Below are 24,754 nucleotides of genomic sequence, written 5' to 3'. Positions count from 1 at the left end.
ACATAATGACAAAATTAAAATTATCAGGGTTATAACAACAACCTACTGATAATAAAACGATCAGTCCATAATCAGCTGTGAGGTAATTGTAAAAATTATCAATACAAAAGAAGAGAGACCAGTTATCTGGTAAATATAACAAATTAACTAAAATTAAAAAATTCAAATATATTATTATTCTTATCAGGTTTATAGTTCTATCAATCTGCTAGCTTATTGTTGTTATCAGGTTTATAGTTCTATCAATCTTCTAGCTTATTGTTGTTATCGGGTCTATAGTTTTATCAAACTTCTAGCTTATTATTGTTATCAGGTTTATAGTTTTATCAATCTTCTAGCTTATTGTTGTTATCGGGTCTATAGTTTTATCAATCTTCTAGCTTATTATTGTTATCAGGTTTATAGTTTTATCAATCTTCTAGCTTATTGTTGTTATCGGGTCTATAGTTTTATCAAACTTCTAGCTTATTATTGTTATCAGGTCTATAGTTTTATCAATCAACTAGATTATTGTTGTTATCGGGTCTATAGTTTTATCAAACTTCTAGCTTATTATTGTTATCAGGTTTATAGTTTTATCAGACATCTAGCTTATTAATGTTATCAGGTTTATAGTTTCATCAATCTTCTAGCTTATTGTTGTTATCAGGTTTATAGTTTTATCAATCTTCTAGCTTATTATTGTTATCAGGTCTATAGTTTTATCAATATTCTAGCTTATTATTCTTATCAGGTTTATAGTTTTATCAGACATCTAGCTTATTAATGTTATCAGGTTTATAGTTTCATCAATCTTCTAGCTTATTGTTGTTATCACGTATATAGTTTTATCAATCTTCTAGCTTATTGTTGTTATCAGGTATATAGTTTTATCAATCTTCTAGCTTATTGTTGTTATCAGGTTTATAGTTTTATCAATCTTCTAACTTATTGTTGTTATGAGATTGATAATTTTATCAAACTTCTAGCTTATTGTTGTTATGAGACTAAAAGCTTTATCAATCTTCTAGATTATTGTTGTTATGAGACTGATAGCTTTATTAATCTTCGAGCTTATTGTTGTTATGAGACTGATAGCTTTATCAATCTTCTAGCTTATTATTGTTATCATGTTTATAACTTTATCAATCTTCTAGATTATTGTTGTTATCATGTTTATAACTTTATCAATCTTCTAGCTTATTGTTGTTATCAGGTTTATAGTTTTATCAATCTTCTAGCTTATTATTGTTATCAGGTTTATAGTTTTATCAATCTTCTAACTTATTGTTGTTATGAGATTGATAATTTTATCAAACTTCTAGCTTATTGTTGTTATGAGACTAAAAGCTTTATCAATCTTCTAGATTATTGTTGTTATGAGACTGATAGCTTTATTATTCTTCTAGCTTATTGTTGTTATGAGACTGATAGCTTTATCAATCTACTAGCTTATTATTGTTATCTTGTTCATAGCTTTATCAATCTTCTAGCTTATTGTTGTTATCATGTTTATAACTTTATCCAGATTATTGTTGTTATGATAGCTTTATTTTACTATTGCTTCATTGGCTTTTCTTGCTTTATTTGCCTATGTTATTATTTTTTTTTCATACTCTTAATTTATAGATCCCTTAGCTGTACGTTAGAAGACCTACCCTGCTAAGAAAATTAGTTTTTGATACTCAAGGTAGACAGAGGACGGATAGCACTTCTTGTGTTTTTGTACTTAAAAAGAAACGAGTCCAGTTTAAGGTTTTACAAAGCAGTCATTGTTCTTTCTTTTTATCATAATTCTCTTAGTTTGTAATCTATACCACTACAAGACTGTATCATTGATTGATACTATGATAACAACACACAACTTGTCTTTTATCCTTGGACTGCTCTTTTACCAACGAATAGTGGGATTCACCGTAACATTATCACGCACCACAGCTGAAAGGGAGAGCATGTTTGGTGTGACGGGGCTTCGAACCAGCGATCCTGAGATTACGAGTCGAGTGCCTTAACCATCTGGCCATGCTGGGCCTGTAGTTGTTGTATAAGTCGGGCTTCTTTGATTTTGCATTTGTTTATATTTATTTCCCAACTTTGTACAAGGGTGTTTTCTATGGTTGTGTTGTGTTTATTTTTATTGTTCAAAACGTGTGAAAGTGTTTTTTATTGGAATCTAATTTCCATTTTTCTTTTCGCCCTCTTTCCCGATATTACAGTGGTAAGTCTAAGGTTCGATTCCCGATGTGGCTTTGCTATAAGAAACACACCCACACATTTTGTTTTTGTTTCTCCAATATAGAAGTCGTGGCAGTTGTTTCATTGTATTTTATAAATTATGTTGATGTTGTTTGTCAGTTTACATCGTGTGAACTTTAGTTTTGTAACTGGTTTTTAAATAAATTTCGTGTTTATTTAAATGTTGTGTTCTGTTATAAGTTTTTCCAAATGTTGGTTATTTTTTTCGCTGATGTCAGGAACATATGGTATGCAGCAGTGTTAGGTTTTGTAGTTTGTTGTATCTTGGGATTTATTATCGTTTGATTGTTGTTGATCGGGTTACTGGACTATACATTCCCTGGGACTCAGCACGTGAAAGAAAATAACTTAACATATTAAGAAACCAAATAAACACAGCCACAAACCTATGTTCACCTGATAACATAAACGATGAAACCAACAAAATAAAACAACACTTCATCAAGAGATTTCCTCAAAAAGTGTTGAAAAAATTATACACACAAACCTAGACCAACAACAAACAAATAACAATAAATCCCAAGATACAACAATCTACAAAACCTTATACTGCTGCATACCATATGTTCCCGACATCAGCGAAAAAATAACCAATGTGTAAAAAATAAACTTATAACAAAACACAACATTCCAGTAAACACCAAATTTATTTAAAACCAGGTACAAAACTAAAGTCCATACTATGTAAAAACTATACTAATACACACAACACCAACATGAGTTATGAAATACAATGTGACAGATGTCACGATTCCTACATTGAAGAAACAAGCAGAAAAATGGAAACTAGATTCAAAAAACACAAAAAACACCTTCACACGTGTTTGAACACTGCAAGTCAAATAAACACAACATAATCATAGAAAACACTCAGATATTAAGTAAAGAAACCAATATAAACAAAGGCAAAATCAAAGAAGCCCTACTTATACAACAACTAAAACCAAAATTAAACCAGTATAAAGGAACACCTTTATACCTATACTAATTAATAACCTAACATCTAACTGCAACGTCCCCTACAATCCTGTACCCGTTTATACTCTCGTCCCTAAGACGGCAATGGTCAGTTGAAAACTCTCTCTTTGTTAACCTGAAGATGACCTAAGAAGGTCGAAATGTTGTTTTCTGCTTTATTAGTAAAAGTGTTAATACCCCTAGCAGCCGTTCTGAAAAACAAATATCTGAGTTGAAATACAATGTTTGATACTCATGAGGTCCACATAAATGTTAGGGACATGTTGTCAAGCTACTTCAATAGGTTACTGATGAATCTCTCTTTCACTAGCTTAACTAGGAATCAAGATGGACAAGTCACAGAAAGATAAGAATATTGTCGGGTATCATAGTTTGCATTTATTATTTTTGACGTAAGTTAACGATAACCATATTCTTAGATGGCGTTACGTCCTTAAACGGCAAAAACTATTAAATTTTCTTTTAGGCAACATACACACATTGAGGCGGGGACAGGACATACAAACATTTTATTGATTTCATGGAGTGCTTTAACACTCTCTACGAAAGAGCGCACTTAGTAAGTGGCCGTCACTTTTGCAATCACACATTGACTCAGCTGAAATTTTTACTCCAACAGCCCTTATAAAGCTGATATGAAGAGGCGTGTTTTTGTTATACCAACTTCATACTTTAACCCGTGACCTCTCAAATTTGGCCCGTGAGACACTTCTTCGGTCAATTATCTTCTATTAATTAATTGTATAAAACATTGTGGAAGGACATTAAGAGTAGAGTGCAAATCATTAACAGAAAGCACCCCTACTGCCACTGCTTTGACACTACCTCTCCCTACAAAGTACCCTGGTCATCGCACATGTTTCTTGTTTGTTTGTTTTGGAATTTCGCACAAAGCTACTCGAGGGCTATCTGTGCTAGCCGTCCCTAATTTAGCAGTGTAAGACTAGAGGGAAGGCAGCTAGTCATCACCACCCAACGCCAACTCTTGGGCTACTCTTTTACCAATAAATAGTGGAAGTGACCGTCACTTTACAACGAACCCGCGACACTCATATTACGAGTTAATCGCCCTAACCATCTGGTCATGCCGGGCCTTTAGGTCCATTGCACCTAACACATACTAAAGACATTTTTAATGAAAATGTTTGTTTGATAAAATTCACTACACTTATGTTCAATAGTTAGTTTAAACTTATTAAGTAAAAACTTTGGCTTTTGTGAAGATCCGCTCGTCAAGTTTAATATCAGATGATATGTTTAAATACGATTTATAAAATCAAACGTGGATTTGTATGAAGATCCACCACATTTTGAGATTAACAAAGAGTTCTAAGTACTAATGCGTCCTGGTAGAAACTGAAGTTTATATTAAAATAATATTATTTGGTTATCAAGATGTCTGAGTTAAATCGATTAAATTATCAATTAAATTTAAATTAAATGTTAAAATTATGACGTACGATTCGGAAAAGGTTCTGTGATTCTGGGAAATCTTAATCAGAGTAAGTATGTTGTACCAGTCTGCTGAGTTTGGGAACATGTAGTAAACCTAAAGAATACCTGGATATTTCTTTTCAACATACTTGATATAATAGAAACTGTGGTTCACGATAAATAATGGAGAAACAAAAAACAACTGTTTTTATGTATAATCGGACGGCAGGTCAAAGAAGTAAGCGTGTTGTTTATCTACAGTAAATGTTTATATGTATAATCGGACGGTATGACAAAGAAGTGAGTGTGTTGTATATCTCCAGTAAATGTTTATATGTATAATCGGACGGTATGACAAAGAAGTGAGTGTGTTGTTTATCTACAGTAAATGTTTATATGTATAATCGGACGGTATGACAAAGAAGTGAGTGTGTTGTTTATCTCCAGTAAATGTTTATATGTATAATCGGACGGTATGACAAAGAAGTGAGTGTGTTGTATATCTCCAGTAAATGTTTATATGTATAATCGGACGGTATGACAAAGAAGTGAGTGTGTTGTTTATCTACAGTAAATGTTTATATGTATAATCGGACGGTATGACAAAGAAGTGAGTGTGTTGTTTATCTACAGTAAATGTTTATATGTATAATCGGACGGTATGACAAAGAAGTGAGTGTGTTGTTTATCTCCAGTAAATGTTTATATGTATAATCGGACGGTATGACAAAGAAGTGAGTGTGTTGTATATCTCCAGTAAATGTTTATATGTATAATCGGACGGTATGTTAAAGAAGTAAGCGTGTTGTTTATCTATAGTAAATGTTTATATGTATAATCGGACGGTATGACAAAGAAGTGTGTGTGTTTATCTATAGTAAATGTTTATATGTATAATCGGACGGTATGACAAAGAAGTCTGTGTGTTTATCTATAGTAAATGTTTATATGTATAATCGGACGGTATGACAAAGAAGTGTGTGTGTTTATCTATAGTAAATGTTTATATGTATAATCGGACGGTATGACAAAGAAGTGTGTGTGTTTATCTATAGTAAATGTTTATATGTATAATCGGACGGTATGACAAAGAAGTGTGTGTGTTTATCTATAGTAAATGTTTATATGTATAATCGGACGGTATGACAAAGAAGTCTGTGTGTTTATCTATAGTAAATGTTTATATGTATAATCGGACGGTATGACAAAGAAGTGTGTTGTTTATCTATAGTAAATGTTTATATGTATAATCGGACGGTAGGTCAAAGAAGTAAGTGTGTTGTATATCTACAGTAGGTGTTTATATGTATGTATAATCAGACGGTAGGTGAAAGGAGTGTTGGTTTTATACATCATTTGTTTAAACGTATAACAACGTGGTTGATCAAAGTAACTAACGTGTTGTTTCTTTGATATAAATGTTTTATACGGACAGGTTAGACCAAACAAAGCCTTTAATATATGAAGTAAACAACCGATATTTAAATCGTTGTACAAGTCTGTGGAATTGTTAACCTGAGTGTTTTTATTACTTACGAAGTATAAAACTTTAGAAATGTGAACATTTCTGGTCTTACTGTAGATATGTTTAAAGAAATAACCTTTTGTGAACATGAAAGAGGAATGTTCAGAACAACTGAACAATACAAGCTCTGAACGATGAAGTGTAAAATGTGGATTTTTATTACAAAAACTAACAACAAAAATATTGCACTAAATGTTCTGTATGTAAACATTTAAGAGTTTTTATTTGGCAAGAAACAAGAAGAGATAACTAAGAGACCGTTATTGACGGAGACAAGATTATATATTTATTCCGTTCGTCAGAACAATACACGTCTCAATCACTTGATGGGTTTATACATATCTACGTAATATTTAAAGAACTTAGAACAAATTATCTCGATATTACAAACAATGTTTGTTTCCATAGTGATAATTCACTTGTTAATTATTATATTTGATTAAAGGCCTTGTAAGTTTGGATCGCGTGACTGAACAATGTACAATTACACTAACATTTGAAGCTCGTGACATTTACATTGGACAATAACAAACAAGAATATAATTTAGAATACGGTAAGTTCTGTTGTATTTATTGTTTCTGGTTTATAACAAACTCTCACATCTTATATTACTGATACTTTCAGGAAGTGTTGGGCCAGAGTTATACACATTATGTCACAATTTGACAGCACGTGTTTAAACTGAAACACATCAGTTACTTATTTAGTACTTGTTTAAACTGATAAATAAAAGATTACTCATTCAGTGAATTCTTGTTGAAACAGAACAAATTACACCACTCATCTTTCAGTATCTGTTCAGTTTCATACGCAATAACTCAGTTTTCCATCAATATGACACCCACAATATGCAGTACTTGTTTAAACTGATAAATAAAAGATTACTCATTCAGTGAATTCTTGTTGAAACAGAACAATTACACCCCTCATCTTTCAGTATCTGTTCAGTTTCATACGCAATAACTCAGTTTTCCATCAATATGACACCCACAATATGCAGTACTTGTTTAAACTGATAAATAAAAGATTACTCATTCAGTGAATTCTTGTTGAAACAGAACAATTACACCCCTCATCTTTCAGTATCTGTTCAGTTTCATACGCAATAACTCAGTTTTCCATCAATATGACACCCACAATATGCAGTACTTGTTCAGGCTGGTCTACACAGTAAATATTTGTACGGATTAGATTTAATACATCAGATAATATGTCAGGACATGTTCAACATGGCACATAAATAACTACATCTGTTCATACAGGCGACACGCTTGTACTATCTATTTAGTCTGGTATCCATAATTTCAGATACCTCGTTAGAACGAAATGCTTTAGATTTTCAATTCCTTCCTTATACCACTTCACATTTTCCATTCATTAATAAACTCAGTTGACTTCACACTTTTAAAAATCTTTAAGATCATTCAATAGCCACTGATGATGTTTTAATTAACACAGGAGTAATTTGACAGCAACAATGTTGTTAAATATAATGAACACATCACCTCCACTGTTGTGATATAGCTGACTGAACCACTTGTTCATCTTTCATATAACATTCAGTTTACAAAGAACAATTGGCTGGCTAATTCTGGTGAAGTGGAGGTTTTTCTCAGCAGGGAAGCGTGAAGGTGGAAATGAAGGTTTGACTTCAGATTCGCCAATCATCTAACAGATCCAGAAGAGTTAAGATGACGTACATCCGATTGGGGTATTCCTACTGGTTGAGTTTGTTTTAAAATCTGGGAGCGGACCAATCGGAGGTGATGACTGATGTAGTCAGCACTTGGAGCCAATTGCAAGGCTTGAAGAAAACACTGTTCAGCTTGTTCCAAGTGACCACGGTGAAGGTATACCACACACAGGTTATGTAGGCCTTGAACGTTGTGAGGGTCCACTTCAAGTATTTTCTGATAACACTAAGAAAGTTTAATGTGATTTAACTCCAGTTTTACTTAACATTAAAATAGTTTTATAGGCTTAATCATTTTCAAACAAAATTATCCAAAGTCAGTAACGTAATTTAACAGATTTTCAGAAAACTGAAAGTCGAATGACTATCTTAATAAAAATATATATATTTTCAGAATACTAAATGTGACACAGCAATTTAATATTTTCTTTCATAGTTTGGCTATAAACAAATTTCTCTTTCACTTAGTATTGGTGCTAACCATCTAGAGATGGCTATAAACAAATTCCTCTTTCACTTAGTATTGGTGCTAACCATCTAGAGATGGCTATAAACAAATTCCTCTTTCACTTAGTATTGGTGCTAACCATCTAGAAATGGCTATAAACAAATTCCTCTTTCACTTTGTATTGGTGCTAACCATCTCGAGATTCAAGCACATTTATGGCTTTATATAATTATAACCACGTAGAATAATGGATCACACGAGCTTCGCTTACTTATGGATTAGTTCGCGATCACGTGCTCTAAAAATTATAAGACACAGTTCTAAAACAAATATTAATACATTATTATCCTATTTAAAAACACGCATTGATGTTCTGTTCACGTTTTACTTTCACAGGAGACAATCACAAAAAGGCGTAGTATAAATATGTTCTGCTTAGATTATGCTCGCCATTTGCTAACCCTAGCTTTGTAATAATTTTTAATTATACTGTATATTCCCATTAAGTTCATGAGTTAACCCTAACCAACATTGAAAAGTCTAAGATCGTAATTTTACACTAATCCTAACTTTAAATTATAAATATCTAGTAATTTCTTAATAATAACGTAGTGGTTTGTCTAAGGTACAAATATCTACAATTATTCAGCAGTGAAACTGTTTTTTTTTTCTTAACAATAAAACCTCTGTCTTAAAACAGCAAATGTATGGTTCAGTTCACCAATCAGATTATTTACCCAATAACACACACTGAAAGTCTGTTTGTATTTGTATGTATTAAAATGAAAAAAACAAGGAAAGTTTTTTCCATAAAAGTTAAAATTAAACCAAACAAGCCCCTACACTACAATTAGTTTGCCTCTTACAATTTAACTCTTAAACATAGTTATTTCTATATGGTTTCTAGACAACAACAACAACAATGATTTAACTGTATCGAAAACAATGAGCTTTTCGTGATGACGAGAAACCCACTTGAAGTAAAAAATGTATTATCAAGATGGTTGGTGTGGGTATTAAAACTTTAATTAAAGTACAGAACAATGTTTCGAACTTCTGAGGTCATTTTCATGTTATCAAAAAGATGTTAACGTGAAGATGACCTAAGAAAGCCGAAACATTGTTCTGTACTTTAATTAAAGTTTGTAATATCCATACCAGAAGTCTAAAGAATATTTCTATTAGCTACTTGTAACCATTGTGACATTAACAGCCACTACAATGAATATTTTCAACTTTCTGGTAATAACTTTTGGTCAGTTTAAATACTATTTGTTCAACTGTTTATCGCTCATGTACATTAGAACAATACCCTAATCTCGACATGTATTTTTTTATTTAGCCCATTTATTAAAAATGTATTATATTTACATTGAAAGTCAGAAATTGAATTTGTAAATCCGATTCACATCAGCTGAATTGTTCTATGTGCAGTCCAGAAAATAAATCATCGTTTTCAGATAATGTCGAAGACCTCGTTTAGCCTTTAGAGACTTCAATAGTGTGTGTTATGGTCCGTACAATAGATATATTCGTGTTAGTAATATCTTAGTGTAACTAATGTATAGTTACTTTTAATATCGATATTTGTTTTCTTAAATATATAGTTAGAAATGCATGTAACTTATATTGTTAAATATGTCCTGTGAAAATCCTGTCTATTTACTAAATTTATAGAAAATACTATAGTGTAAGCATCAGCATTAGATGTTTTACATTGTTGCCAACTGAACTTCCGAGGACATCGCCTGAAGTTTATAATTCGACGCGCCAAGAGACAGTTGTCACAATATTGTTGGTCTGCAACAATCAGTACACTATAAACCTCCGAAGCTAAAGCTGTGATAAACGTTATTAACCGGAAAACTAAAGATGTTTGAATCGGAACGTTTACAAATTCCGAACATTACAAACCGTTCAACTTCAGAGAATTAACTTTGAACGTTAGTATATCAACGAAGACATTGTATAACTTCAGTGGAAAAACTCGCGCGTGTAAAGTGAACTGTACCGATATCAACATAGAATTATCTATTTCTCGTGAACCTTCAATAAAATATTCAGTTTCAGACCAGACAGAAGAGTCGGTATTGTCTGTAAGTTTGTAAAACTCTTGTATATAAATCATTATTAGTAATAACTGTTTGTAATAACCATTATGATCACTCGTATTGTTGTTTGTATATTAAAACATATTTGTGTTAAGACAGAAAACTGTGTATCAATATTGTTGTCAAATATATCGATGTTCAATTACTTTATAAATTTAAAATTTAAAATTCCGGCTAAATAAAATCATAATACGTATCTCCGAACAGCTGGTATAGGTATTAACATTTTTTATTAATAAAGCAGAGAATAACGTTTCTACCTTTCTAGATCATCTTTAGGTTAACAATGAGAGAGTTTCCAAGTAACTGTTGCTGGACACATGTCTTAGAAACGAGAGTATAAACGACTATGGGATTGTAGGTGGCGTTGCAGTTAGACGTTAGGTAAAATATTACGAGCCGTTTTTGCATATAAGTTTCTCAACAAGTGGGTTTCTCGACATCACTGATTCCTTTATACTGGTTTAATTTTGGTTTTAGTTCTTGTGTAAGTAGGGCTTCTTTGATTTTGCCTTTGTTTATATTTGTTTCCTTACTTAACATCTGGGTGTTTTGTACGGTTATGTTGTGTTTATTTGAATTGCAGTGTTCAGAAACGTGTGAAGGCGTTTTTATGTTTTATTAAACTAGTTTCCATGTTTCTTTTTGTTTTACCAATATAAAAGTCGTGGAAGTTATTACATTGTATTTTATAAATAATGCTGGTGTTGGGTTTGTCAGTGTAGTTTTTACATAATATGGACTTTAGTTTTGTACCTGGTTTTTAAATAAATTTGGTGTTTACTGGAATGTTGTGTTTTGTTACACATTTATTTTTTAGATACTGGTTATTTTTTTTCGCTGATGTCGGGAACATATGGTATGCAGCAGTATAAGGTTTTGTAGTTTGTTGTATCTTGGGATTTATTGTTGTTTGTTTGTTGTTGGTCTAGGTGTGTATGTATAATTTTTCCACGGTTTTTGAAGGAAATTTGTTGATATTGATGAAGTGTTGTTTTATTTTGTTGATTTCATCGTTTATGTTATCAGGTGAACATAGTTTTATGGCTGTGTTTATTTGGTTTCTTAATATGTTGAGTTTTTGTTTTGTTTCATGTGCTGCATCCCAGAGTATGTATAGTCCAGTACTGGTGATGTTTCTGTGGATTTCTGTTTTGAATTGTGTATCAGTTATTGTGATCTTGAGGTTAAGAAATGATATTTGGTTAGTTTTTTTCCTGTTCACAGGTGAACTTAATGTTGTAGTGTATCGAGTTAACATGATTGAAAAACCTAAGTGTGTGTTCTGTAGATGTGAATCCAGCAATTGTATCATCAACATATCTGTACCAGTATAGTGGTGGGTGTAAGGTTGAATTGATTGCTTGAGATTCAGTCTGTGTCATAAAAATGTTGACTAGAACTGGTGACACGGGATTACCCATACTTAGGCCATTTATTTGTAGGTAGTTTTGGTTATTGAAAATAAAGTTAGTTTTGGTGGTAGCGAATTCTATAAGGATTGCTAATTGGTTGCTGGGGATGTGTATCAATGGGTTGAGGCCTTTGATATAAAGTTCTAAAGCTGTCTTGCAGGCTTCAGTTGTTAAAGAGAGAGATTACATCAACACTGGCTATTAAGGTTTTATGATTTAGTTGATTAAGAATATATTTAAAGTTAAAAGAGTATTTGAAAAAGGAGCAAGCTGATGTTACATATTTAGAAAATGTCCACACTATATATTTACCGCGGTTTTAGTCATCAAGAAAATCATAATACGTAACATAATAAAATCAGAGACTCGTCAGAGATAAGTTATAATACATAACAATTATAAATTTCAAAACTATTATTTGAGATACAATACTTTAAATTGTAAAATATTAATATCAAAGAAGCACGAAAAACCTTAACTACCAATTCTGCTTCGTCCAAGTTTTTCATCTGAGTGATATAGATATCTCCAAGGAGAAGAAGTCCTTTCACGTGGTCACTATGATACTAAACAGAAAAATAAATAAAGTTAGGACTGTGTAAATATGGGTGAAGAACAAATTTTAAGATTATTTCCAATTTATTTGAGTTTTTAAAATTTAGTTTCCAAAGCTAGAAAACAACAGCTGAAATTCTTTAACCTTTTTATGATTGGTGGATCAAATATAGCTCGAGATACTGTTGAACTTGTTCTCAAGTCTTTCTAAAATGCATTAAGTATTTCGATATGTATGTATGATACGAAATCTATATTTATATAAGAATTTCTTTTAAGATAAAATATTTTATCTAACAACTGCTATTAATACTTCGTTTGACATATAACAACTACAATGGTATTGATGTATCAAAGAAGGAAGACATTGTGTCAACTGTTACCAGTAGAACTGTTTTATATCTACAATTACAGACGAAACTTGCAAAGGGTACTACCCTTAGGGTCGATTTGTAACACAAATTTTAAGGTAAATTAAACATTTTAAACTGTAGAAAACAATGTTTTAAAATTAATAAATATGACGTTTGAGATTTGCTTTAGAACGGAAATAAGTTCCCATCAGTAATTACAGAGAGACATCTATTTTGTTTTAAAATAACTTATAAATTTTAAAGATGTAAGTTTTAAAAATATACTTCTCCAAACGAACCTTTAATAGCTGTTTTAGAAGATCAAGAGCTTCGGAATGTTTATTTTCCTTGGTAAGAAGTAACGCAAGATTAAAGAGGGCGCTTCTATCGCTGGGATTCGTCTTTACGAAAAAAAAAATAACAAGTGTAAAAAAATAACCATATAATGTATAAATAAATAGAGTATTAACAAAGTAATAACACGTTTTGAGGAAAATAATGTTTCATCAGAACTTAGTCGATATTTTGTAAGGAAATCTATTAATAATAGAATTTTGCATACTACAGTCTGATATATAAATAAGGGCCTAATACTTAATGAGATTTACGTATTTATATAATGCTAGTCTGATTTCGAAATAAAGGCCTAATACTTAATGAGATTTATGTATAAACATATATATAATACTAGTCTGATATCTAAATATAGGCCTAATACTTAATGAGATTTACGTATCTATATATATATATACACATGTATATAATACTTGTCTGAGACTTCTTTGGGATTACTGCCTAATAGGATTTTATATTTTGTAGGAGGAAACAATGATTCTACGCAGGTCATTGTAAGGCCACGACTGAAAATTAATAATTCATTGAATTCATAAAAAGTTTATCTATTCATCAGACTATATAGAAATACTGAGAAGGTTCTGTAAGGTTCACTTAATTTCATAGAAAGCTTGCTTACTTTTATGAACATTAACTACTCATAGAACGCTCTAAGAACACTGTGGACATTTTGTGACGTTAAACATCACCTGATTTCATAAAAACAATGTGTAGATTTTATAAAAGTTAACCATTTATCGGATTACATAGAAAGGATGTGTATGTTCTTTTATGGTTAAATGTTAATCTGGTTTCTGAGAAAGGTCTAGTAGATTTCAGTTAATGGCTTAAGAAATAATATTTTTATGTTCTTGTTTAAAATTCCGTCATATCCCCCCCTTCCTCCCCAAATTCTTTTTCCTCACCTCAACAGCTTTTCGGAACCACCTTTCAGCACTTAAAGAGTTTCCATTTTCTAAGGCTAACGTCCCCAAAGCAAAGTATAGTTCCTTTGTGTGCCTAACGCCCTCTGTCGCGACGTGAAGCCTATTATTAACAATACAGTTGTAAGAGCGTCAGTGGTTATACCATGACGTAATCACTCCTAATTTAAATTTCAACTAACAATCACACTGAGTATTAGCATTAGTTTATATTATTTTAAACGCATTTTAACCACGAGAATGTACAACAATTGTTATTAACTTATGTTATAATTACACTACCAAACACCAGTCTATGCCAAATTTCATTATATTTTTATTATTTTAAAAATCTGACTAATTAACAAACTAGAAAAAAACAAAGTGTAAAGTTTCTTACTGTAACGTAAGCCTTTAAACATTCGTGTTAAACGTCCTGCTAGACCTGGAATACTTCACACTTTTATTTAATGAATTCATTACGGACAAATTTCAAAACACTTTGGGTGCATCTTCTACGATGCAGGTTCTAACATACGGTAGTCTTTGCAAACTCGAGATTCTTCTTTATTCGAATAAATACGTCAAAAATTATTCAGTAAAACATAAGAAATGAGATCGAAAACCTGGAATTATCTTTACTTAATAATAAAATATTAATCTTAAAAAAGCAAAATCATCTTATACTGATGTCACTGTAACGAATAGGGACATACAACCTTCTGTTCACCTCTTCGTTTGTCGTCTGCTTGCCCCACCCTTGTAGTAACATCGCCATGTTGAAAAGGGCTTCCTGAAATTATACCCATCTCTACATTTAATTTCTAAAGATCAAATATTCAAACTTCTGTTAATGAAGAGCATAGGGCAATCACATAAATGTTACGTTGTCAAAATGAAATTTAACTATTCTATTTGATTCTATGCCACATATAAGTATTCTGCTCTTGTGCATACTCTAACGTTCTGTATTTTAACAAAGAGTTGTAAAGTTCTGTTCGATTTTATTTTGTTAAAAGGTAAACGAGGCTATCTGTGATAAACGACCCTAATTCTCTTAAAGGCCCGGCATGGCCAAGCGTGTTAAGGCGTGCGACTCGTAATTTGAGGGTCGCGGGTTCCCATCCCCGTCGAGCCAAACAGGCTCGTCCTTTCAGCCGTGGGGGCGTTGTAATGTGACGGTCAATCCCACTATTCGTTGGTAAAAGAGTAGCCCAACAGTTGGCAGTGGGTGGTGTTGACTAGCTACTTTCCCTCTAGTCTTACACTGCTAAATTAGGGACGGCTAGCACAGATAGCCATCGAGTAGCTTTGTGCGAAATTCAAAAACAAACAAACAAATTCTCTTAAAATAAATAACTTTAACTGCTATTTGGATTTCATAAAAAAACTTCAACCATTTGAAGAGTTCTAACTTTGTGTCTATAACAAGTTGACAGTATTGGTAAACCAAATGTTCTTATTTGTGTTACGTATTATAATTCATCCCGGACGAGTCTCTCATTCACTATGTTACGTATTATAATTCATCCCGGACGAGTCTCTCATTCACTGTGTTACGTATTATAATTCATCCCGGACGAGTCTCTCATTCACTATGTTACGTATTATAATTCATCCCGGACGAGTCTCTCATTCACTGTGTTACACATTATAATTCATCCCGGACGAGTCTCTCATTCACTATGTTACATATTATAATTCATCCCGGACGAGTCTCTCATTCACTATGTTACATATTATAATTCATCCCGGACGAGTCTCTCATTCACTGTGTTACATATTATAATTCATCCCGGACGAGTCTCTCATTCACTATGTTACATATTATAATTCATCCCGGACGAGTCTCTCATTCACTATGTTACGTATTATAATTCATCCCGGACGAGTCTCTCAGTCATTATGTTACGTATTATAATTCATCTCGGACGAGTCTCTCAGTCATTATGTTACGTATTATAATTCATCTCGGACGAGTCTCTCAGTCATTATGTTACGTATTATAATTCATCTCGGACGAGTCTCTCGTTTATTAAGTTACGTATTATGATTCTAAATAACCGGACAATTTAATTTAACAGTTAATATGAATAAAATTTATTACATTTGCTAATAAGATTGATAGACACCATTTTCTTTCTTAATATAAATATATTTTAATATGAAAATAATAATAAAATTTATAATAAGTTATTATTAATAGTTATTACAAATGATGACTTATATACAAGAGTTTTACAAACTTACAAACAGTAATGAGTCTTATATCTGGTAAGGTTTGTTTGTTTGTTTTTGTATTTCGCACAAAGTTACTCGAGGGCTATCTGTGCTAGCCGTCCCTAATTTAGCAGTGTAAGACTAGAGGGAAAGTAGCTAGTCAACACCACCCACTGCCAACTCTTGGGCTACTCTTTTACCAACGAAAAGTAGGATTGACCGTCACATTATAACGCCCCCACGGCTGGGAGGGCGAGCATGTTTGGCCCGACGGGGATGCGAACCCGATCTGGTATGGAACTGAGCATTGTATCGACGATCCAAGTCCATGGCGAGGGAAGGAAATTACTTTCATATTGATACACAGGTACACGGAATGCTAGCTCGCCCTATTCTGGTTCAGCCTCACACCAGTCACAAGCACCGGCAAAAATATTTAATGTCCTCGTAGAAATAAAAACGACCAAAGTAATTCACTGAAGTTGAATGGTTTGTAATGTTCGAAATCTGTAAACGTTCCTGGTCAAATTCTGTAGTTTTCCAGTTAAGAGACGGTAGTCACATTTATAGCTTCCTAGGCCTATAGCACACTGGCGCGTCGATTTATAATTTTTTTTTTTTTTGTAGGAGACGTTCTCGAAAGTTCCTTTGGCAACCGTACTGTCAGTCACTAGTATTATATACACACCTAGTATCTTGCTGATTCTTATGCTCGAGAACAGGCGAAACTTGCGTCATACACAGCCAACAACATACGTTAAATGCATCAAACTGAAACACACGTAGATATCAAAAGAAACGTATAATGATAAATCCGTTACAGCTCCTTTCTCAGAGAACTAAACATTGTCTAATAATTCTTTAACTAAAGTATATGTATAGTGATAAGCATACATTGTCAAATAATTATACAATTTCAAAAATCATCACAGTACATAACGCAATTAATACAAATAACCTTAGAATAATCAAATTACATAGCACGCGAAAGTGCATCAGCACAGTTGTTACCTAGCCCTTGGACATGAATTATCTTTAACTCATACTCTTGTAGTGTTGAACTCCTATTTAACAATCTGCTGTTCTTGTCCTTCATTTGGTTCAAGAATGTGTGTGATAAGTGTCAATGTCAATAGGTTGTTGAGATGCAGATAAATAAACATTGAAATGTTATTAAGCTAACACTAAAGCCAATGTTTCTGTTTTTCACAGATGGATAGTTCTCTTGGTTGCAAACGTTTTAAGAAAAATAACAACCAGGAGTTACAATGTCTTTATTGTTTCATTGTAATAGAATGGTACTAGTACTACAATCACTGGAATCAACAGCTAATAGAAAAGTCTTATTAAGGTCAGATGTCATTAATATAGAATAAGTGCACAACAAAGACCTTTTCAACAGCAAATTGGCATGTTTCAAACCACTTCAATTTCTTTAATAGTTTTATTAATGGTATAGTAATGTCAGCAATGTTTTTTACAAAACTTTCTGTTATAACCAACCATTCCAAAACGTCTCATCAAAGTTTTCTTGTTTGTAGGAGTTGAGTAATTCACATTACAATCAAATTTGGATTCAGTTAGAGAAACTTTACCATGACCTACCACATAACCTAAATAAAAAAAAAAATACTTTTTGGCAAATTTACAATGAGATTGGCTTTCTTAAGCCTTTCAAAACACCATGCAATGCACATTACATTCTACTGATCCATCCGGATCATTACATTGTTCTGATATAAATTATCAGGAACATTACATTATACTAATGTAATCCATCAGGAAATTACATTGTACTGATATAATCCTTCATGAACATTACATTGTACTGATATAATCCTTCATGAACATTACTTTGTTCGGATATAATCCTTCAGGAACATTACATTCTACTGATCCATCCGGATCATTACATTGTTCTGATATAAATTATCAGGAACATTACATTATACTAATGTAATCCATCAGGAAATTACATTGTACTGATATAATCCTTCAGGAACATTACATTCCAATGATCCATCCGGATCATTACATTGTTCTGATATAAATTATCAGGAACATTACATTATACTGATGTAATGCATCAGGAACATTACATTATACTGATATAAATTATCAGGAACATTACATTGTACTGATATAAATTATCAGGAATATTACATTGTACTGATATAAATTATCAGGAACATTACATTCTACTGATATAATCCATCAGAAGTAACAAAACAAATGTCTTCTTTTTCTCTGTCAGTTAGAGGAACAGCCCAGTCTACCTTCAGCAGGTCACATTTTGGGATACATTTGGCTTTTCCAATTTTGTCAATACAATCCTCTATTCTTGGTTCCATCAGATTTAGAAACCAGTACACAGGGTGAAGACCAATCATTTTTACTCGGTTCTGTTATGCCATCCTCTGGCATATAAGATATTTCTTTACACAGTTTATTAGCTTTGATTAGATTCACATGATAGAGATGTTGTATCACAAGAGAAGCATTACCTTCATCACCATCATGCACAGTAAAGTTAGTTTAATCCAACATTACCTTCATCACCATCATGCACAGTAAAGTTAGTTTAATCCAACATTACCTTCATCACCATCATGTACAGTAAAGTTAGTTTAATCCAGCATTACCTTCATCACCATCATGAGCAGTAAAGTTAGTTTAATCCAGCATTACCTTCAACACCATCATGAACAGTAAAGTTAGTTTAATCCAGTATTACCTTCATATCATCATGTACAGTAAAGTTAGTTTAATCCAACATTACCTTCATTACCATCATGAACAGTAAAGTTATTTTAATCCAGCATTACCTTCATCACCATCATGAACAGTAAAGTTAGTTTAATCCAGCATTACCTTCACCACCATCATGTGCAGTAAAGTTAGTTTAATCCAGCATTACCTTCATCACCATCATGTGCAGTAAAGTTAGTTTAATCCAGCATTACCTTCATCACCATCATGTGCAGTAAAGTTAGTTTAATCCAGCATTACCTTCATCACCATCATGTGCAGTAAAGTTAGTTTAATCCAGCATTACCTTCATCACCATCATGAAGAGTAAAGTTAGTTTAATCCATCATTACCTTCATCATCATCATGAACAGTAAAGTTAGTTTCATCCAGCATTATCTTCATCACCATCATGAACAGTAAAGTTAGTTTAATCCAGCATTACCTTCATCACCATCATGAACAGTAAAGTTAGTTTAATCCAGCATTACCTTCATCACCATCATGTACAGTAAAGTTAGTTTAATCCAGCATTACCTTCATCACCATCATGAACAGTAAAGTTAGTTTAATCCAGCATTACCTTCATCACCATCATGAACAGTAAAGTTAGTTTAATCCTGCATTACCTTCATCCTCCATCATGTACAGTAAAGTTAGTTTAATCCTGCATTACCTTCATCAACATCATGAACAGTAAAGCTAGTTTAATCCAGCATTACCTACATACTATCATGAACAGTAAAGTTAGTTTAATCTGGAATATCCGGAAATATACACTCATATTCAATAAATAACCTGATTAGTCGATTTTTCTCCTCATGAGGCATGTGATCGAGTTTTAAATAAAGACTGGCCAGAAGTCAAAATTACTCAAAATTCATCTCCAATTTTTCACATTTACGTGAACACTCCGCAGCTAAAATATCTTTAGGCATTTTGGATGTAATAAGCTTTCAACATATTAATATAACACAGCTGGTTATCCTTTCGACGACCAAGTGTTTTTACAAAATAATCTGTCTCATTGACCTTCCGAACAGCCTCATGGGGACCATAGTGCCTAGTTTTGAGTGGATGTCTTACAGTGGTTAACAGTACTAAAACCTTGTCACCACAACAGAACTTACTATCTTCAGTCTTGTGGTTACAAAGGTTTTCCATTTTAGCTTGGATTACTTTAAATTTCTAGATCCAATTGACAATCACTTAACAATTCCGACCGGAATTTGAAAATTTAGTCCAGTAAGTACACTTATTTCGTGGTAAATTTTCCAACCACTGTTCCTTCAGTAACTTCATAGAGCCTCGCACTGAATGTTGAAACACAAAGTCAAATAAACTAAACCTTAACGTCTCCTGAAGTGACTAACGAACAACAAATTGTAATAATTAACAACTTAATACCAATCTTTCCAGTTATCGAGACAGTAAGTTCGAATCGTATTTTTCAAGGCAGAACGGAATCTCTCAAGAGCACCTTTCCATTTGGGATGGCGCACAGTAGATTTGATCTGTTTAGCTGATTTTTAGCACCAAGCTGGTTAATAACCTAGACATAAAAACTGATCCCTGATCAGGCTGAATTTATTTGGTAAAGACTTAAAAAATATTTTAAGTGAAGTGTTTCTTAAAGATATTTAAAGTCCTTATAGAAATAATAACATCCAAAGTAATTCACTGAAGTTGAACGGTTTGAACGTTCTTGGTCAAATTTTGTAGTTTTCCTATTAATAGAAGTTAATCACAATTATAGCTTCCTAGGCCTCTGGCACACCAACTGTAGCTGTCCAATAATAATATTATTCTTCTTGGCGAGTCAGTTTATAACTTTTTTAGGAGACGCTCTCGAACCTTCACTTGGAAGAACTATTGTCAAACCCTAGTATTAAATACACACTTAGTATATTGTTGATTCTTATGCTCGAGAATATTCTACAAATTTAGAGATCAGGCGCGACTTGCGTAATACACAGCCAGCAACATACGTCACATACAAAACGAGAACTACACTTAAACAAACGTAGATATTAAAATAAACGTATAACTGTAAATCCGTTACATTCATTAACATTGTTAAACCAAAAGTTGTTACCTTGTAACGGTAACCGGTTTTATAACATATTTGTTAAAGTAAGTGTTCTTACTATATATCCATATTGTATTCAACAAGTTTGTTAAACCAAATATACTTTCCTTATGTCCACTTTGTATATAAATATTTGTTAAACAGGTCTCAACTTTTCTTCTTGTTGTGTTTAAAAATAAACACAAAATAAACCTTTTAAAAATAAAATGTCCTTACCCTGTGTCCACGTAATGATTTAATGGCTTTGTTTAACAAGGTGTTACTTTGCTTCGATATTCTGTGTAATACCTTTGTTAAACCAAGGGTTTTTACCTTGGGTTCACGTTGTCTGACCCGGCATGACTAGGGAGGTTAAGGCGTCCGAGTCGTAATCTGAGGGTCGCAAGTTCGAATTCCTGTCGCATCAAACATGCTCGTCCTTTCAGCCGTGGGGCATTATAATATAACGGTCAATACCCCTATTCATTGGTAAAAGAGTAGCACAAAAGTTGGCGGTGAGTTGGCTGCTTTTCCTCTAGTCTTACACTGCAAAATTAGGGACGGCTAGCGCAGATAGCCCTCGTGTAGCTTTGCGCAAAATTCCAAAAAACAATAAACCTTCTGTCCATGTTTTATTTAAAAGTTTTGTTAAACGAAATATCCTTTCTTCCATATTGAAATTAATAAAACAATATTTCTCTACACTGTCTTTCCTACTTTTGTTAAACCAATTGTACATATTCTGTGTAATAACTTTATTAAAACAAGACTTGTTACTTAGTTGTTTTGGAAGAATGGGGTCGTCTCGTATTGTGGGTTTGGATGTTTTTTTCCTTTTACACATTCGCATTTAGAAATGTGCAACCAATCCAAAGATGAGACAAAAAAGAGGCGAGTGTGGAAAGATGACAGTCGGAGGTCGGTGTCGGAAGGCGAACCTAACATTTAATAGTGTGCGCATATATTGATATATATGTATGTAAATACACACACACACTCATATACATGTGTTATTTCCTACACACAAAAACAGGATAGATAACAACAAATATTTTTTATATTGGTAAAAGCTAAAGGAACGTACGTATAATAATAAATCTAAATACAGGTTTAAACAGCCCTGCTTCTGTGAGGCGAGAATCTACAAAACATTTGATGTCGGGAGCAATGAGAAAACCCACTTTAAAAGGACATGCCCTGAAGTATCTATTTGCCCTTTGCCCTAAATATAAAGCAAGAAAACAACGTTATTAATTTATCCTTAACTTGAAAAGATAGTATCATGTGTTTGGGCACAGTACATGTTGTGTGGTGTAGATGATGTGATGTGAAGGGCATGGGGGAGATAGTATCATGTGTTTGGGCACAGAACATGTTGTGTGGTGTGAAGGGCATGGGGAGATAGTATCATGTGTTTGGACACAGTACATGTTGTGTGGTGTAGATGATGTGATGTGAAGGGCACGGGAGAGATAGTATCATGTGTTTGGGCACAGTACATGTTGTTTGGTGTGAAGGATATGGGGGAGATAGTATCATGTGTTTGGGCACAGTACATGTTGTGTGGTGTAGATGATGTGATGTGAAGGGCATGGGGGAGATAGTATCATGTGTTTGGGCACAGTACATGTTGTGTGGTGTGAAGGGCATGGGGAGATAGTATCATCATGATGTCATTGGGCAGTACATGTTGTGTGGTGTGAAGGATATACGGGGAGATAGTATCATGTGTTTGGGCACAGTACATGTTGTGTGGTGTAGATGATGTGATGTGAAGGGCATGGGGGAGATAGTATCATGTGTTTGGGCACAGTACATGTTGTGTGGTGTGAATGGCATGGGGGAGATAGTATCATGTGTTTGGGCACAGTACATGTTGTGTGGTGTAGATGATGTGATGTATGGGGAGATAGTATCATGTGTTTGGGCACAGTACATGTTGTGTGGTGTAGATGATGTGATGTGAAGGGCACGGGGGAGGCTCTCTTTTTTGTTGTGTTTTAGAATTTCTTGACTAGATTGTTATTATGTAAGTAATTGTAGCTTCAGGGCTAGTTTTAAAACACGTTTCTGTTGGTGCTGTAGTTTATCAACCATTCTTGGTGATATGAAAATGGTTGTTTTGACAACCATATTCGATTTCTTGGTGGGATGTAAGCTTAGCAGATGAATGTCCTAACCTTGTTTTGTAAAATATCCGATAAAACAAACATTCTTACCTCGTGTCCATATTGTGATTAAAAGTTTTGTTAAACAAAGTGTTCTTGCATAGTTTTCATGTTGTCACGAACACCTTTGTTGACCCAAATATATTTACCTTGGATCCATGTTGTGTTTAATACGTTTATTAAACCAAACGACCTTACTCTGTTTCTTTGTGTTGTTTAATACCTTTGCTAAACCAAAAGTCTAACTTGTGTTCATGTTGTATTTAATAGCTTTATAAAACGAAGTATTATTACCTTCTGCCAATGTTATATTTAGAAGCTTTGTTAAACCCAATGTTCTTACTTTCTGTCCACACACTATTTAATACCCTTACATAATCAATTGTTATTCCTTACATAACCAAGTGTTATTTTGTAGTGTTTATGTTGTGTTTCCTACCTTTGCTAAATCAAGGGTTCGTATTGTGTTAAAGCTTTCTTAAACAATACGTTCTTACCTTCTGTCAATGTTGTGTTTAATTTCTTTTAATCCAGATGTTCTTACCTTCTGTCTATGTTGTGTTTAACTTTTTTATCGAGATGTTCTTACCTTCTGTCTATGTTGTGTTTAATAGCTTTGTTAAAGGGAAGTGTTTTCGGGAGATATACGGATGTAATGTGTTTATGCTGTGTCAAAATAATCTGTCCACATTTGTTGAATCCAGATTTTTAGTCCTAACTCGAAACTGTTCTTACCTTATGTTCTGGTTCAAGTTCCAAGGTTCTGTTGAACAGAATTAAAGCTTCATTTCTCCTTCTTTGGTCCATCAAAACGACTCCAAGCTGTAGTGAAATATACCTTTCAAAGTTAAGATTTTACTCAATATTAAAGTATAAATAACTTTTATTTGTAATAACTGAATAATTCCAAGTGAAAGAAGTTAAAAATATATAAAACAAATCATGTAAAAATGTGAGCTTGAAGAAAATAGCAGAAAAAGTAAATTTCTTGAAAGTTCACAAAATTTCTTTTTGTTGTTATAGACAATAATAAATGTTTATTCATATTATCATTATCAATTTGTGGTACTAGTTAACATAATTCACTGTGTTTAAAACTATGGTTCAGTGTGTAGTTTAATTGTTTATTCATCTTATCATTATCAATTTGTGGTACTAGTTAACATAATTCACTGTGTTTAAAACTATGGTTCAGTGTGTAGTTTAATTGTTTATTCATCTTATCATTATTACTTTGTGGTACTAGTTAACATAATTCACTGTGTTTAAAACTATGGTTCAGTGTGTAGTTTAATTGTTTATTCATCTTATCATTATCACTTTGTGGTACTAGTTAACATAATTCACTGTGTTTAAAACTATGGTTCAGTGTGTAGTTTAATTGTTTATTCATTTTATCATTATCACTTTGTGGTACTAGTTAACATAATTCACTGTGTTTAAAACTATGGTTCAGTGTGTAGTTTAGTTGTTTATTCATTTTATCATTATCACTTTGTGGTACTAGTTAACATAATTCACTGTGTTTAAAACTATGGTTCAGTGT

The 24,754-nt window shown here is 32.9% G+C and overlaps 1 protein-coding gene across 1 annotated transcript in view; it reads right to left on the bottom strand.

Moving 5' to 3' along the window:
* Window positions 1–7,760: 7,760 nt before the first annotated feature.
* The window catches only part of LOC143231302 (protein O-mannosyl-transferase Tmtc3-like), a 44,256-nt gene continuing 27,262 nt past the window's right edge, over window positions 7,761–24,754 (bottom strand). The window contains exons 7-12 of the mRNA XM_076465853.1: window positions 23,944–24,030; window positions 14,724–14,797; window positions 14,008–14,128; window positions 13,048–13,149; window positions 12,323–12,406; window positions 7,761–8,092 (exon numbers count right to left, since the gene is read on the bottom strand). Of these exons, the coding sequence (XP_076321968.1) occupies window positions 7,838–8,092; window positions 12,323–12,406; window positions 13,048–13,149; window positions 14,008–14,128; window positions 14,724–14,797; window positions 23,944–24,030 (723 nt within the window). The 3' untranslated portion in view covers window positions 7,761–7,837. The remainder of the gene's footprint in view (window positions 8,093–12,322; window positions 12,407–13,047; window positions 13,150–14,007; window positions 14,129–14,723; window positions 14,798–23,943; window positions 24,031–24,754) is intronic.

Source organism: Tachypleus tridentatus, chromosome 11 (genome assembly GCF_004210375.1).
Source record: "Tachypleus tridentatus isolate NWPU-2018 chromosome 11, ASM421037v1, whole genome shotgun sequence".
NCBI classification, from domain to species: Eukaryota; Metazoa; Arthropoda; class Merostomata; order Xiphosura; family Limulidae; genus Tachypleus; species Tachypleus tridentatus.
The sequence above is the reverse complement of the archived record's forward strand: the minus strand, read 5'-3'. Positions and strand labels throughout refer to the sequence as shown.